The 14,425-nt window shown below is 59.8% G+C and overlaps 1 protein-coding gene across 3 annotated transcripts in view; it reads right to left on the bottom strand.

Moving 5' to 3' along the window:
- Positions 1-12,007, bottom strand: part of AHNAK (AHNAK nucleoprotein) — a 95,284-nt gene extending 83,277 nt beyond the window's left edge. For 2 of the 3 annotated variants that reach the window (XM_061165909.1, XM_061165903.1), the window contains exons 1-4: positions 11,881-12,007; positions 1,944-2,047; positions 1,491-1,647; positions 875-1,062 (exon numbers count right to left, since the gene is read on the bottom strand). In XM_061165909.1, the coding sequence (XP_061021892.1) occupies positions 875-1,062; positions 1,491-1,647 (345 nt within the window). In that variant the 5' untranslated portion in view covers positions 1,944-2,047; positions 11,881-12,007. The remainder of the gene's footprint in view (positions 1-874; positions 1,063-1,490; positions 1,648-1,943; positions 2,048-11,880) is intronic. The other variant, XM_061165893.1, reaches the window with a different exon arrangement.
- Between the last annotated feature and the right edge of the window lie 2,418 nt (positions 12,008-14,425).

Raw genomic sequence — 14,425 nt, 5'->3', positions numbered from 1 at the left:
CTGTGTGAGTGACAGACGCCCGGCCACAGCCCAGCCGACAACACGGTCTCCTGCTCCCCAAAGAAGCCAGGACCGTTAGGGAGGCCCACGGAGCCGTCTGGGACCCAGCATGAGGGGCTAAAGAGAGGGGCTGACAGCCACATCACAGGAAGAAAACAAATTATTTGGGGAAACTCTGGCAAGCAAAAGCCATGGGGAAGACTGGGGACGGTAGACTCCGGGACACTGGGACCTGGGAGAAGGATTCACAACCGATTCTAGATTCCAGTCAGCCCATCAAGTTTCTCAGGCGCCTACCGGCAACTAGCTCTGTGCTGACTTACTTCAGTTCTCAGCTCTCAACTGCCTGGCCTTGTTGGTTTAATCTGGAGGGGAGTCCTCTCAGGGACCCTTCGGACAGCATCAGTAGAGCCCGGTTGTGCTGGGCTTAACACTTCCACTTTGAGGGACTCATTATTTGTTAAATAAACAAGCCATCGGAAGGAGCAGAGAAACGTCCCTCAGGCACTTCGCTGCCCAGCCTCTGACTCACAGACGAGTCCAGGGCTCTGGAAGCAGAAAAATAATGTCTGGGAGGCAGAACTGGGCACCGAGAAAATAATTTTCAAAGATCCTCGCAAAGCAGCCGACCTGCCTCCCAGCACCTCGGACCAGACTCATCAGTGGGTCCCCACACACAGGGGCCTCTGAGGAGACCAACGGGAGACTTTTTAGCAGCAGTAGCGGCCACAAGTGAATAGGAGAAACAGGCTGGCTCGACAGAGAGCAGAGGGTGAGAGTGGGCGAGAAAAGCAAGGAAGGACAAGCGAGGCCCAGGAAAGGGAGCCGAGTGGCCAGAGGAGCTCAGGGAGCAGCCGGCCAGCCAGGAACTCACCAGAACCACTTCGGAGCTATGGGAACTGAAGACCTCGTGGGTCCAGGTCTGGCCAGGCTCAGGGGACCGGTCCCCCTTGCGATGCAGCTTCAGGCCCACGGTGTGGTGGCCCATGGTGTTCAGCAGCTGGGTCACCTCACCCGACTGCAGGTTGTCAAAGTAGATGGTGGCACCCACAATCTGGTCCCCTGAGCAGGAAAGAGCAAGACGTGGGTAAGACCACCCAGAGTCTCGGGGAAACAACCCACAACCCAGCAGTCTGCATTGGGCCCTTGGACTGATTCACAGGTGTGGTTAACACCCATGGTAGAGATGAGGAAACTGAGGCAGGGAGGACAACTAATTGGTCCAAAGCGGCCAAACTCCTGGGTGGTGGAGTCAGAACAGAGGACACACAACATCTCCAACCCACGGGACCACCTCCCACGAGGACTGTGAATGAACAAGCGACAAAGAATGGGCAGGGGAGGGCAGGGCTTGGGTACCGACCATCCTGATGCCACTTGAGACCAGGCACTCCACAGCCACGCACCTGCTTGTGCTACCCTCGCCCCGCCCTCCCCTCCACCAGCCTCCCCGCTACCCCAGCACCAGCCCGCACCCCAAGAAGACTCACCCTCCTTGACCACCCCAGTGCGGGCCGCAGGGGAGTTCTGCATCACTTCCTGCACAAAGACGCCATCATCCCTCTGGGTGATGGTCAGCCCGTGGGAGCCGCTGCCCTGCCAGTTGGGCAGCAGCAGCTCCCGAGTCGTCTCCTCCTCCTTCTCCATCTGGATGGGGTAACGAAATGGAGCTCAGGGCAGTGGGGGCGCAAGGCCACGGGGGGATGAGGAAGCCAGGGATACCCCCCGGGAGTGGGGCACTGTCTCCAAGGTGCCGGCTTCTGCTGTGGGCAAGCTCCCCAGGCACAAGGGAGAAACCAGAAATGGGTCAGTGGATGCAACCACACTGGAAGTAACCGGCCCTTCATCCCGTTCCACGCCCCTCCCCGCCCCATGCTCCAGTCCATCCAGGTCTCTACCCTTCCCACTCCCCACCCGGTCACCTCCCCCTCCCTCCTACTGACCTTCGCAGGACTTGGGTCAGGAGCGGATGCCTTGCCAGGAGCCCGCCCCTCCTTCCTCTTCTCTCCTCAGAATATCTCTCTCTTGGGAATCTCGGTCACACAGTCTAGGGGAAAGGTCACGATCAGGTTCTCACTCAACAGCTGGCTCGCTCACAGCCCCGCCCCGGCTGCTACGCAAGAGAGATGGCTGGATGTCCTGTCTGCCGGGGCCAAACCAAAACCCCAACCCCGTTACTGTCATCAACTCCATTCACATGTGACTCTCCAAGGCTGGGATCACGGGAAGGGGCTTTGGAAGAGGCCAGACTCAGATTCCAATCCTGGCTTGGCATCTTGCCTGCTGTGTGACCCAGGCCAAGTCACTTAACTTCTCTGAACCTCCATTTCCTCATCTGTGCAAATGGAAACGATAAAGGATCCCCATGAGGACTGAAGGAGGAGGAAGAAGGAGAAAGAACATGAGTGGAAAGCTCTGGCCCATGGGCGCCTCCCAACATCCACATCCTCACTGGGGATGTGGGACAGCTTCAGGAGGGAGATGTTACTGCCCCACAGCGCAGATGGAGAAACTGAGATTCAGAGAGGCCAGCCGGCTGGGGTCCACCATAAGAGAGAAACATGCTTGGGCTCTGAGCCTGTTAATTCTTCCCTCGACACACCACATCAGGGGTGCAGCTCTAACAGGTGCGAGACCCCCTTCCTCAGAGCCTCCAGCCCTGGGGGTCACGGGCAACCTGCAAGCCGGGCTGGTGGTGGCCCAAGGTGAGCGACGCTGGGTCACCCTGTCTAACCCCGGCCTTGGGTCCAGGGGGACATTCGCCAGCTGGAGCTCCAGGGGCCCTGCTACAGGCAGAGGCTGAGCAATGGAAGCCCCAGGCCCCTCAGCACTGGCCCAAGCCCGAGAGGCTGTGGTCCAGTCGTGCCATCTCAGGCATGTGGTGAGTCAGGGCCCATCGGGCTGCCCGGGCTGGGCCCGGAGCCAGGTGCCCATAGGTGAGAAGCAAAGACACCCTCCAGCTACAGCTGTTGGCTGCAGGGGCACCCGGGGAGACACCAGGCGGGCCTCCAGCCTCCAGCCACCCACACGAAATGGGGGCGGCAGCCACATTTCTGTGGCTGTGAAACCGTGAGGGGGTGCTCTAAGTCATGGAGAGCTTCGCCCAGAGCCGAAAACCGCTGACATCCAGAAATCAGCCAACCAGTCAATTAATACACGCATACCGATTGCCTCTGTATCATTGTCTAGGGCGCTGCAGAAAAAACCAGAAAGGGACGGAGGCTCTCAGCCCAGCTCTGAATTGCACGCTCCACTAGGCTGTTACCTAACGTCACCGGTGTATCCTCCAAACGCGCTCCACGGGCCACATGTGGAGAGTCAAAAGACCTAGTTGCTGGAACTTCCCTGAGGGCCCAGTGGTTAAGACTCCAAGCTCCCAATGCAAGGGGCCAAGTTCCAGCCCCGGTCAAGGAACTAACCCACATGCCACACGGCACAGCCAAAAAAAAAAAAAGATTTCGTTCCTGTCCCAGATATAAATAATGAGCAAGGTGCTCGGGGCGTGACTAATCTGGCCTCAGAATGTTCCAGAAGGTTTGGGAGCCTTCTGGAGGAGGGATAAAATCTAAATGGGATCTTGAAGGTACTGAGTTTGCCTTTGAGGATAAGATTTACGGAAATTCATGAGCACGTAGGACTTCCAACGTCAGGCAGATCATAATACCGATGAAGACAGTCACAGACACCCTGTTCCCCAGCCACCTGCACTCGCTTATGTGGTATTTATGTCAGCGCAGGTGCCAGCCAGAAGGTCAGCAGGCAGCCTGCTGGCACAGGTGTCAGCTGGGGCAATCACCTCCTCCCTTCCTACTGGAAGTCGGGCTGACCCTTCCCACAGAGAAACAGCAAAAGCTGGGACTTCAACGGTACCCTCCCTCAGCCTCCAGCACTGAGCAGCCAGGCCGGCAGACAAGGGGGGAGCCAGACCAGGAGGGAAAGGGAAAGGCTTCCACCCAAGGGCTCTGCAGCTCCCCGAAGCCACCGAGTGCGCTGGCTGCCCTCTCTTCCTCCTTGAGCAGGGCCCCTTTTTTCAGCCTCACATCCTGGTGCTGAGCCAGCAGCCGGCAAGGGGGGCAGAGAGCCAGAGCTCACCCTCGCCCACATCTCGGCCCCACCCTCCCTCCTTCCCCAGTGAGTCACCGCGGCTGCAACAGCTCCAGACACGCCAAGGGTCACACCTAAAACCCGCTTCATGGGCCAGACCCCTGGGTGCCGGAGGGGCTGGGGCTCCAGGAAGAGGCAATGGGCTTCCCTGCCAGCCGCTCGGCCCAGAGCCCCCAGCCCGGAACCCCCGGAAGCCCAGGTGGGAGGGATCTGCCACATGCCTCCACCCCAGGGGCTAATGAGAAGGACATCATGGGTGAAGAAGGGACCACAGCCCGTGAGAACGGGAGGCGCTGGACCCGAGGCTGCAGGTTGACCCTGGCGGGGCACCCGCTGGCTTCCCAGCCAGGTGGGGCTGCCAACCACCCTGCCTGCCCTGGCTCAGTCCTCACCTCCTGGCACAGCCAGGCAAGACTCCCCTCCCCTCCCCTTCCATCTGACCTGGCGGGACATAGGGGTGCTGACAGGGGATTCAAGGCCACAGTGGTAAGGGCCTATTTTCTGCACTCGGGTCCCAGCCTGTGGTCTCCCCCACCCCTGGGGCCTGTACCAAACCCAGGGGGTCCTTCCTTCTTCTCCCACATGTCAGGTGAAGCCAGCTTCCCTGGGGTCTAGGGGCTCCACCCTGCTGCCGCCCAAAGCAGAGTCTTTGGAACCTTGGGGAATTCTACACATTCCTCAAGCATCAGAAGCCCTCGAAGCCCTCGGAGCTGGAAGAACCCTTTAGGCCACCTGTGGCTCCTCTCTCCGTAGGATTCTCCAGGCAAGAACACTGCAGTGGGTTGCCATTCCCCTCTCCAGGGGCTCTTCCCCACCCAAGGATCGAACCCGGGTCCTCCTGCATTGCAGGCAGGTTCTTTACCATCTGAGCCAACAGGGAAGTCCTAACAAATTCAATCAAATTAAACATTTAGCCCATTCGTTGTAGGAACCACATTTCAAGAGCTCAACAACCACACATGCCTACCATATTAAAAGCACAAATACAGAACATTGCCACCACTGCAGAAAGTTCTGTGGGATGGCACTGCCTGCTATTGACAGATGGGGAGAGTGAGGTCCGGAGCCCTGAGAATGGGGGAGTGCTGGGGCCCTAGAACGCCCAGGTCTGCCAGCTCCCCGCCCGCACCTGACACCAGCTCACAGTAACCTTCATGATGGTAAGGGCTGGAGTAGAGACCCTCTAAGGCAGAGGGCTGCCTGGAGGGCAAAAAAGGGGTGACGTGGCAAGGACACTCCAGCTTCAAGGCAGGGAGGACACACATCTGAGGCTGCAAGGACAGAGTGCCTGTAACTCAGGCCAGAAGCAGCTAGAGAAGAACGAAGCTGCCCTGATGATTCAAAACCACAAAGCGGATGTGCAGCAGGGTTCTGCCATGCCATCTCTGCAGATCTCTGCCCTGGGTGGGCAATACCCAGGCGGCCCCGGGAGAAGAGCAGGAAGCAGATCCTTTGCCCGGGGAGGATGGTCCCTGCCAGCTGTGGACTGCCCCCCCCCGCCCCGATCCCGAGAAGGGCATGTTCTCCCACTGGTCCCAGGAAACCGCTTCTGCCCAAGAGCCAGTGTGAACACAGCCAGGGAGGGGGCGCAGTCTAACTGCTGCGGCAGCCAGAGACAATCTCACAGTCAGGATCAGTGTCAAGATGACAGGAACTGATACACACACACACACCCCCGAGAGTCAGGTCTGTATGCCTCAGTGCCTCCACGGGCCACACCTGAAGTCAAGATACACAGCAGAAGGACCCGAGTTTGTGCAGACGCCCGACACAGGCAGGACATCGAAGGTGGCCCACCACGATGGAAAGAAGCACGCCAGCCCGCAGTGGGGAGGACACAGACAGCAACGAAACTTCCACCCAGCACACGGGCAAACTGACCCGCCGTACACACAGGCCCCGGAGAAGCACTACCCCAAGGTGAGAACAACCAGATGACTCACAACCAGAGCTGAGACTGCCACCGGCCAGAAAGCCACGAACACACGTATAACCAGGGGCCAGGGGCTGGGATATTCAGAAAAAAGAGAGACACACCCAGAGAGGCCATCTACTCTCATCAACACTCCCCGGGCAGTAAAGAGGAAGAGAAAGAGCCACATTAAAAGAAACAACCCCTCCCAGGTGAAGAGAAAGATTTTTGCCGAGCTCCCAGAGCGCCCCAGGACTGTGCTCGTTCCATGCCTGGGGTCCCCGTTCTTTCCCAAACAATCCCATGTGATTAAGAATTAATATCTATTTTAGAGTGCAGAAACAGGCCCCGAGGTTAAATGACTTGCCCGGGTATGAGACAGAAGTGAAATGCAAGCCCAGGGATCTCTGACTCCGAGGCCAACAGTCTTAACGAGGGAAAGGGATGAAGACATGAATAAACACAGAAACAGGATGAGAAACCACAAAGATGCACAAGGGAGATACACAGGTGAGAGAGATCTACACGGAGAGGAGCCCAGTGAGAGCCGGAGAGACACACCCACAGGGAGGCGGACAGGCCTCCAGGCTCGTCCAAAGAGAGACCCACAGAGTGGGACCAGGATGCTTCAGGGGACGTTAAAACACAGGAAAGAGAGGGCTTGAGGTTCGGGTAGGGGTGGGAGACCCCCAGGAAGCACTGATGCCCATCAAGCGTCACAAGCACAGGAGGAAAGGTGAGTGGCCAACAGCCTCTGTCCCACACACCAGCCTCGTCCCGACCCAACTTGGAGACAGCAAACCCAGAATGGGCAGAGCCCCAGGTATCCCAAAGCCCAGGATCTGAGGGCCCTTGTGGCTCTAGGCTCACCAGCACTGTGTCCCCGGGACTCAGAAATCCTGAGCTGCCCAGAACCCAGCTCACCTGGAGACTCTGTGGACCTCAGCAGGTGAAGACCAAGAGACAGGCCCACCAGGAGACGGGCCCCGGCAGGTTAAGGCAAACATTTCCACTCACTGGGAAATGGGGACAGCCATGACAGGCAGACGCCAGGTCAGAGGAACAAGGAGAAAGAGAGGGGTGGCCTCTCTTCCGGGTGCTAAAACCTCCAAATGGACCTCCATGTATGCAGCTGCCAGACCTCGGTCTGGAAAAACAACCTGTCCCATTCCAAATGGAGTAGAACTGCGCAGTTATCTCCCGCGTCTACATTAGCACCAAGGACTCTGAGGTCAGCTGATTCTGGGCAGTGCACCCCCAGGGGCACTTTCAACTTGCATAGGGTGTGTGTGTGGGGAGGTCAAATTATCAGGGAGAATCTGACCAACATGTTGCAAGACACGGGCAACAGGGCCACTGGCGAGATGATCAAGACTCACAAGGCCAACAGACCCACCCAATGCATGCAGAGATACTCCTGAGTCCCCACCCCTCCCAGCCCAGAGCAGGCCCACAGTCCCTGCCTCCACCAGCTCACGAAAGACACCAGTCTGGGCAGCCCCAGGCCCTGTCCATCATGGAGGGAGCCTGTTTCTGTTAACCCGGTGTCCAGGGTCTGCGTGCACCTGCCCAGCTCCTCCCTCGCTGCCTGAGCCGCTGGCTCCGCCCATACCTCCCACCAGGAAGAAGCTTTTCCAGCCTCATCGCCCAGCCCTCTCCTCCCCTCTAGTCCCTCTCCCTGGCCCCTCACCGCCAAGCTGGAGTTTCCCCACACCTCGGCTTCCAGGGCAGCTCCCCATCCCCACCCCTGGGAGCCAGCTGCTTCCAGGGCTCAGCCCAGCGGTCTTTCTCCACCTCTGTCCCCTGGCCCCTTGCACTCCCCTAGCACCAGCGCTCCAAGTTCAAGCTTCCAGCCAGAAGAGAGATTCTGTTTTCCTTCTCTGACCCAGAGGGACTTCCCTGTGGGACTGAGGGGGTCTTGGGGGCGGGTGTCTGGGGCAGCTTTACATTCCCCATGCAGGCAGTCCCCATACCTGGCCACCTCTCCTGAGAAGAGTGGGCCTTGACCCAGGACGGCTAGGATGAAGACACCAGCTCAGGGATGTGGGGTGGGGGCAAAGCGCCCTGCTGAGTTGAGGAGGGGTAAGCTCAATCCCTCGCCCAGTCTCGCCCTGGGGGATAGATTACAGTTTGGGAGCTACCACGGCCCAGCTCTCCGCCCAGCGGCCAGAACCCGCTAGTGCAGGGGCTCGCGGCCAGGCCGTTCGGCCCAGCTGCCAAAGAGCCACCCCCAGCCCGGCCAGGCGCTTCCCCTTCCCCTAGAACCTCCGCTCCGGCCCCCGGGGGACAGGGCAGGATGCCCCTCCCTGAAGCCTCCATCAGCCACGGCCTCACGCCCAGGCCTGTGCTCACCCTCCCTCAGGCCTCTGGACACAAACTCCAGGGCCTAGAACCGTCCAAGACGGAGAAACTCCCTGGAGTCCTTCCCTACAGCCCCCGCAGCCCCCACGAGACCTCCACCACCACCGCGGCAGAGTCCCACGGCTACCCCCTGCCCCCTACGCCCCAGACACAAGCACGGGTGACCCATTGAGGACCGGCCCGCCAGCCAGAGATGCCCTCTCACAGGTAACAACACTCATTTCTCAGCTGTGACACGAGCAGTCAGAGTCTCAAGGCCACCATGAAACAGTGACCCCAGAGCCGGGATCTCCCCTACAACAGCCCAGCTGGCCGTCTGGAGACTGAAGGGAGGAAGAGGGGGTCCATCCACACACACGTTCCTGCTGAGCCCGCTGTGGCCCACCCAGGAGACCCCCCTTCCCCACGCTGTGCCTCTTAGGCTCACTCAAGCCTGGACGAAACTAGTCAGCTCAGGAAGGTCGGGAGACCAGCGGGATGGTCAGAGCCTGGGGAAATGCCAGCTCCCTGGGAGCCTGGATGAAGCCCATCGGGGGGCAATGGGAGAGCAGAAAGCCCTAGCGACCACCAGTTGAAATGTCCCATTCCCACCCCTCTCCGGGGGCGACCCCCCTGCCTCGCGTGCACATGCCCCCGATCAGCCCAGCTCCAGGGACAGAGAGAAGCTGGGGTTTCCGGGGTGTGGCGGGATGGTGAGAGTCAGCAGGGGAGAGTTACCAGCAGGAGCCGAACTAGCTCTCCCAGTCTGCTTCTGCCTGTCCCCAGGCGGTTCCCAAGTGCTGAGGAAGGTGATGACCACGCCCCAGAGACCCACGCACTCCTCCACCCCCACAGCTTCGACCCAACCTCTCAAACCAGCTCCTCAGGCTCGGGGTGGCGTGCTCGGCCAGGGCCAGCCAGACCATTCCAACTGAGCCTAGGAATCCAGGTCGGTGGTGTCTGGGGAACCCCCAGCCAAGGCCTTCCTGGGACGAAGGTGACCCCAGGACCCCCCAGCCCATTCCCTGCCCTTGACCGATGATGGCCGTCTCCCTTCACAGGTCTCCCAGGAGTCACTCTTTTGGGTCCCACTTTGAGCCCTGGACCTGCCGTCCAGGACCCCCTCAGCTGGAGTCTGGCTGGTTCAAGTTCTCAGCTCTTCACAAAGTTGCCCGGACAAGGACCCCTGAATCACTTCTGCGGGGCCCCCAGCATCAGCAGTAAGCCCCACCAGTGGCTTCTTAAGTGTCCTGGTTCTCTGAACAACGTCCCTGCGTATAACCTTTAAAGACAAGACTTTGGGGAGGGCCTCAGACACTCTCCAATGCCCGTTGCCAATACTCCAGACCCTTCGTCCTCTGCTAGCCCACCTCTCATGCCCCCATGCCCCCCCCCCACCCCATCCTCTCCCCCCAACCTCACCCCTCAGCTCCGGGCTCCCTTCTCTCCCCACTCGGCATACACGCCCCAAAAGGGCTAGCCCAACCCATCATCTTTGGGGGCCAAGGAGAAGGAAGCTTCCCCACTGAGCTTCAGAAAGGAAGTGAGTGCCACACCCTGCCCCAGGGATTTCCCTCCTGGGGGCAGAAGAGAGGGAGCACCAAAGAAGAATCTACTCCCCGAATTTACACCCAGCCCTGGTGAGGGGGCCCTAAAATGCCTTCCAGTGCATCTTCAACCTCTCTCTCTTTTCCCCTGACTCCCTTGCCTTCTTCTATCACCCCAGCCCTCCAAAGCATCACTGTGTCACCCAAAATTAACCCAGTCTCTCTCATGTTCTAGGCTGTGCGCCACAGGGCACAGGATCCCTGCAGTCAGAGGCTGGATCTTAGTCGAGGAAACTGTTTCAAAGGAAACTGTTTCAAAACCCGGAGGTAACTATCTGGGTCCCTTTTCCTCCAAAGGTCCAGGACCTGCTCTAAGGACCTCACTGGCACAGGGACGATCGATCCCACCGTGCCTTTTCAGAGATCCACTGTGCAGAACAGGCACCCAGCAGCAGGTTCCCTGGGGGCACCTCACCACCTCCAGGGTGGCAGCCACGCCCTGCGAAAGGCACACACGAGGCTCACAATTCTCTGGGGCCACAACGTGCAGAGGCGCCAGTGCCCTCCCCACGTGGTGCAGGGGTCCAGTTAGATGCCTCATCTGCCCATTCGGCTCCCCTCCCACCCACAGGGCAGACTCAGCCTTGCTCAGACCCACGTGCCCCTCGTGGCCAGCGACGCCAAAGGGCTGCGCCCCCGCATCCCGGGGCCCTGGCACTGCAGGGGGCACCGAGCCTGCCAGCGGAGGGCCAGCCCTCGCGCACTGCACACCCTCTCCCGGCATGGGAAAGCCTTATATAACACAGTTCTCCGAACACACCCTAAGCCCGGAGACTTTCCAACTCCCCGGCAGGACCTCGCCCCTCCGCTGTCGCCCCAAGAGCGCGCCTCGGGAGCGGAGGGGTCCGGGGAGGGGAGCTGAGCCCTCCTCCCCTTACGGCCGCCGGACTCGGGCCCCCGCCTCCCACACAAGCCCCGTCGCCCCCCTCCCCTTTACCCCTCGCCACTCCTCCCCGAGTTCTGGTTTGAATTAGTCACCGGCTCCAACCACCACATTCCTCAGGCTGCTGGCGCCGAGCCAGGCGCTGGGGCGGGGGCCATCCCGCCCGGACGGGTTTGGGAGTGGAGTTGGGGAGAGAGCGCCGCCTCTGAAGGGGAAGGGGCGGTCCCGAGGGCCGCGCCGCTGCACAGCTCCACTCCCCGCCCACCCCCAGTGCAAGAATCTCCCCCAATTATGTCCCCCACCCCCACTCCCACCCGTCCCGCCGCGGGGCGCGCTGCACACTTCCCGGCTCCGCCGCCCTAGAGGAAGAAGGGATTTTTTCTGGAGCTGGGAACCCAGAGGGGCAAGGCTAGGGCGGGGCAGCCGAAGGGAGGCTGAGGGGCCGCCGGGAGCCAGAAAGGGAGAGGCTGGTGCTGCAGAACTGGGTGGGGCCCGGAGGACTCGGGACGCGAAGTCAGGGGCGGAGGTGTGGGGCGCGGGGAGGGACGGCGGACGGGGTGCGCGGCGCGGGGGCGCAGGGGCGCCGGGAGGGGCCGAGGGGCCGCGCCGCGATCTCGGAAACTTCTCCAGTAAACACGGAATAGCAGCGCGCCGAGCCACCGCCCCATGGAGACGGAGGGGGTGGGACGGGGCCACCGGGCCAAGAACCGGCGCCCGGCCGTGCAGCAGGGACAACGATCAGCCCTCGAGAGACAGACGGACCGGACTGGAGCAAACCGCGCCTCGAAGCGATTTTCCAACTTTGCCCAACTTGCGCCCCTTCCAACGCCCCAACTCCGGAGGCGGAGCTCCGCTCCCAGGGCACTACGCTTGGCCTCCCGGTGGCGGCCCGGGGCTGCCCACCTTGCTCCAAGTTGAGCCTTCACAGTGACACCCACCCAAAGCGCCTCGCCCAAGTCCTGCCACCCACCTCCCTTCCCCCGTTCCCAGCGACGCGTTCCCCGATCGCGCCAAGGTGCGCCGGGCACCCCTACCTGCGCGCTCAGCCCCAGGCCACAGCCATAGCCGGCGCGGGGCCCGAGGTCGCGGTGCTGCGGCTGCTGCAGGCGGCGAGCCCCGGTCGGGGCGGGTCCGGCAGGGCGGGCGGTGCAGTCCCCGCGGCGGAGCTGCTCCGAGTGGCCGGGCCCCTACGCGCGGAGGCGGCTCTTGTAACTCCGGCTCCAGCGGGCGGGTCTGCCCCGAGCACTGGGGAGAGGGCGGGGCCGGGCGGGGCCGAAGCTGGGCTGGGACGGGCGAGCCGGGCCGACCCTGCAGGGACCCGAGAGCGGGCTGCTGGGAGGGCACGGGGGGGCGCGGGGACCCGGCGGCGCGGCACGTCCGAGGTGCTGCCTTCCCCTGCCCCCATCTACTGCCCACCCCGGCCCCGCCGGGCCTGGATCTGCCCCCTGACTTAGGCGTGTGGCTTCTTCTGCAAGAAACTCTTGGAAGCTGGACCTGCGAATCAGCCCATTTTGCAGGAAGGACCAAGGGATTCGGACTGCGGCTGGGGGGTCTTGAGTGATTCAGCCGCGACCTCCAGCCTGACGCGGACCTTTGAGATTTCTCTCAACGCTGCCAACTACCCTTCTAATCCTAGGTCCCAGGTTCTTCACTTGGTTCTTTACGCAGCCGCGCCCACTTCTCGCCCTCCCTCTTTCTGGGCGCCCCTCACCCCTCCCCGTCCCCAGAACCGGCCTGGAGACGCGGGCCCCACCTGCTGGAGTCAGGGTCGCCGTGCTGCTCTGGCCACTGCAGCGACACGGGAGTCAGGCCTGCACCCCTTGGAGGAGCAGAGTCCGCGCGGCCTACCCTGTCCCCCACTTTCCTCTTCCTATTTCTGCTCGGACCCCCTCCTCCACCGCCCCACTCCCCTGGACGCTGGGTTTCCAATTTTACAGCCATTTCCCACAGCCACTTCTAACTACACGGAGATTTTATTAAACGTTTAATGACGGGGTGCGGGGGGCCTTCTGGCTTCACCCTCATTCTCTTTCTCCCCCATGAATCCTCTTATCCTCTCTCCTGGATGGCCACCCACTGCCCATGTGGAGCCAGTTTTCTTCTCCCCTGGAATGCTGGGGAAGTGAGACCCCAGGCCAGAGACCTGAGAAGACCTGGCCCGCTGTACCATCCTGAGTGGGCTGGGGCTGAGACCAGCGGCCCTGTCCTCTGAAATGGCAAACATGTTTACAGGCTAAAAATACCCAACAGCCAACTCCGCTGCCAGCCCTGGGGGCTGTGTCCCAGGTCCAGTTACCGGCAGAGGGTACAGGCATGGGGGAGGGAAGACCCAGCCAAAGAGCTACAGACAGGCAGGCAGGCAGGCAGATAATGGACACAGAAAGGTGGAGACACGTGTGCAGACATTCCGACCCGCACAGACATGCAGAGACACATAGTCAAAGCACAGACTTGGGCACTGGCAATCTCTCATATTTTCTCTCTCACTCTCTCTCTCTCTCTCTCACACACACACACACACACACACACACACAGAGTGACTCAAACCCAGAGCAGAGGCAGTTCCACCACCTGTATCACAAGCACACAATCAGAAACCCAGACTTTTAGAATCACCTCCACTTCTATTGTGGTCTGTTCCTCTTTCCCAGTGCCTACCTTATTTAAAGAAAAAAAAAAATTCAACTTTGGGATGCTTTAAAAAATAAAAACCAAGAGCTAATTATTTCCGATATCAATGGTTTTTTAAAATTTTATTTCATAATAAGTAACATGTATTCAGTTTTTTAAATATAGACTAAGAATACAGAACAAGTGGCCTGTGACCCTACAAGTCAGATTAATCCTTGTTGCTGTTTCAGAGATAAAATCAACACCTCTATAGGGTGAAGGATGTCAGTACAGAAAAGTAGAACAATAAAAAGTAGATGATTTCCTCCACCCCCAAGCTAGTCCATCTCCCCCAAAATAACCACAGTTAACAGTTCACCGGAGGACTTTTAACTTTACAAAATGAATCATTTGGTTCCTTGAAAGTGCAAGGGTTTCCAATGCATGTTAAATGGGAGCTGATTGACAGCTAGGTTTTTCAGAAAGATAGCTATGATATGATAGGGGGTCTGCACAAAGGGCCGTGGAAATTTGGAGGGAAGGCTGGAACAGGAAAAGAAGAGTGTGGAAGGGTGTGGATATTGCACCTTCAACTCAGCTGGGACTCCCTCAGCCCCCCAGGAGTGAAAGAGCAGAGGCTGGTGTCCTGGGCTCAGAGCCAACTTATCAGCTCCATTGTTTGTTCTGGCCACCCTCTTGGTCAACAGAGAAGAAGGCAGGAGCGGCTGGTCTGGGAAGCAGCTGCAGAGCAGGGATTACTGTTCAGGTACTTGGTTCAGGGGCAGGAGTGTCAGGATACCTGGTGGGAGGTGGTCCTGGGGAGTAGCTCCTGCCCCCTTCTAGACTAGGAGGGTACAGAAGGGGTAAACTAGACTCTGCTCCCTAAAAAGGTCCTACTTGCTGCACCAAAGCTGGCAGGGAAAGGGAATATTTTCAACAGTCTTCAATGGTGCAACTGGAGACACAACA

The sequence above is a fragment of the Dama dama genome, chromosome 2, assembly GCF_033118175.1.
Source record: "Dama dama isolate Ldn47 chromosome 2, ASM3311817v1, whole genome shotgun sequence".
In the NCBI taxonomy this organism is placed as follows: domain Eukaryota; kingdom Metazoa; phylum Chordata; class Mammalia; order Artiodactyla; family Cervidae; genus Dama; species Dama dama.
Note: the sequence above shows the minus strand (reverse complement) of the source record. Positions and strands in the feature narration are given on the sequence as shown.